Source organism: Mus pahari, chromosome X (genome assembly GCF_900095145.1).
Source record: "Mus pahari chromosome X, PAHARI_EIJ_v1.1, whole genome shotgun sequence".
NCBI lineage: Eukaryota > Metazoa > Chordata > Mammalia > Rodentia > Muridae > Mus > Mus pahari.
In genome coordinates, this window is record NC_034613.1 from 50,818,585 (window position 1) to 50,820,618 (window position 2,034).

Sequence of the window (2,034 nt, forward strand, 5' to 3'; positions counted from 1 at the left end):
CTCTCTCTCTCTCTCTCTCTCTCTCTCTCTCTCTCTCCTTTCTCCTTTTCTTTCTTTTCTTCTTTCTTTCATTCTTATTTCAGTACTGGGTAAGGGCTAAACCCAGTCTCAGCTCCAACATCACCCTATTCTTATGCTTTACATCAGGACACAATTATTAAGAAAAAAGGATGGACTAGAGAGGTGGCTCAGTGGTCAAGAGCACCAACTGCTCTTCCAGAGGTCCCGAGTTCAATTCCCAGCAACCACATGTTGGCTTACAACCATCTCTAATGGGCATCTGGTGCCGTCTTCTCCTGTGTCTGAAGACAGTGACAGTGTATTCACATAGATGAATAAATATGGCCGGAGCAAGCAAGCTGGGCCAGAATTTTTTTTTTTAAATGAATAAAAAATAAAAAGAAAAAAGAAAAGAAAAAAGAAAACGGATTAGGACCTGGAGAGATGGCTTAGCATTAAAAAGCATGGTCAGCTCTTGGAGAAGATCCTGGGCTTCTTCTCAGTACCCGTGGCAGCTCAAAACCATCTGCAGGTCCAGTTCCAGGGGATTTGATGCCCTCCTGAGCAGACACTTCATGCATATTTGTAAACCAAAGCATCCATACACATAAAAGTAGTAAGTATAAAAAGAGAAAAGGATGGGTGTGGTGGAATAAAACTTTAATTCCAGCACTTGGGAGACTGAAGCAGAAGGTTCTCTGGGAGACTGAGGCCAATCTTGCTGGCCTATCAAGTTCCAGACCTGCTGTGGCGACATAATGAAACTCTGTTTATGGGGCTGGAAAGATGGCTCAGCAGCAGTTAAGAGCACTGACTGCTCTTGCGAAGGTCCTGAGTTCAATTCCCAGCAACCACATGGTGGCTCACAACCATCTGTGATGAGATCTGAAACCCTCTTCTGGTGTGTCTGAAGACAACTATAGTGTACTTACATTAAATAAATAAATAAATCTTTTTTTAAAAAAAATGAAACTCTGTTTATGAATAAACAAAAAAAAAAATCAATAAATCTAGCCCACACTCTTCTAAGACACATATGTCCCCACACACCCTGTGGATGTCTAAAGACAAATGCACAAGAGTATTAAGATTGTTCTTAATTACATATTACAAATGTTAAAGTCCTTAATTGTTCTTAATGTCCTCTTGTTTAGTAACTAGATCCACAACATATAAATGATTATTAAAACATTTTATAATCTAATGTATATGTGTTTATATATGTGTATATATGGATATGGAAAGCAAGCTATTTATACATGTCTCAAATGAACTCTGCTGACCAGTTTATACATTTATCTTCCCTTAAGTACATGATAAAGGTTGGTTACCAGACAGGAAAGCAATGTCTTGCATCAGGAAATGATTGACGTCCTTTAACTGGAGGAGCAGCCCAGTTTCTATGATAAACAAGAGAAGAAACAACATCAATGTCAAAAGTGTAGCTAGAACTATAACAAAATCCTCACTCTGCCCAAAAGAATTCTAGAGCCCTTAACAGATCCGTGTGTATAGACACCTCAAGCATAGTCTTCTCTTTCCACTCTCACCTAGAGGGAGAACTAGCCATGCTTTTTATGACATCACTGGGTATACAGAACGAATGACCAACTTTTCAAAACCTATGTCTAGAACAAAAAACTACTCTCACTCATCAGAAAACTAAGAACTAGGTACAAATAGCTCCAGTTTCTTTGAAGAGTAGCCATATACACAGTAGGATATTGTCTTCCACTTCTCATATAGACTTCCATTTCATAGAACTTTATCAGTTCTATTACATTGAGGAAAGCACATTGAGGGTTTTTATAAAAATCTTGTTGGGTTCTTAAGACACCTCACAGTAGATATTATTATCCCTAAGTTAGTAAGACTAGCAATACAATGGCTCATCACATTTCTGAATTAGAAAGACCTGGATTCAAATCCAGATTACTGCACTTAGTAGCTGTAGAAACATGGACATGACAGTCACGTAGAATCATTGAGGCTCAGTTTCCTCATCTATAACCTGGACATCATAAGACCTACCTA

At 38.5% G+C, this 2,034-nt stretch overlaps 1 protein-coding gene across 1 annotated transcript in view; it reads right to left on the reverse strand.

Moving 5' to 3' along the window:
• Mcf2 (MCF.2 cell line derived transforming sequence) overlaps positions 1–1,394 on the reverse strand; it is an 88,542-nt gene extending 87,148 nt beyond the window's left edge. Inside the window, exon 1 of the mRNA XM_029534559.1 lies at positions 1,332–1,394. Coding sequence (XP_029390419.1) covers positions 1,332–1,356 — 25 coding nt within the window. The 5' untranslated portion in view covers positions 1,357–1,394. The remainder of the gene's footprint in view (positions 1–1,331) is intronic.
• Between the last annotated feature and the right edge of the window lie 640 nt (positions 1,395–2,034).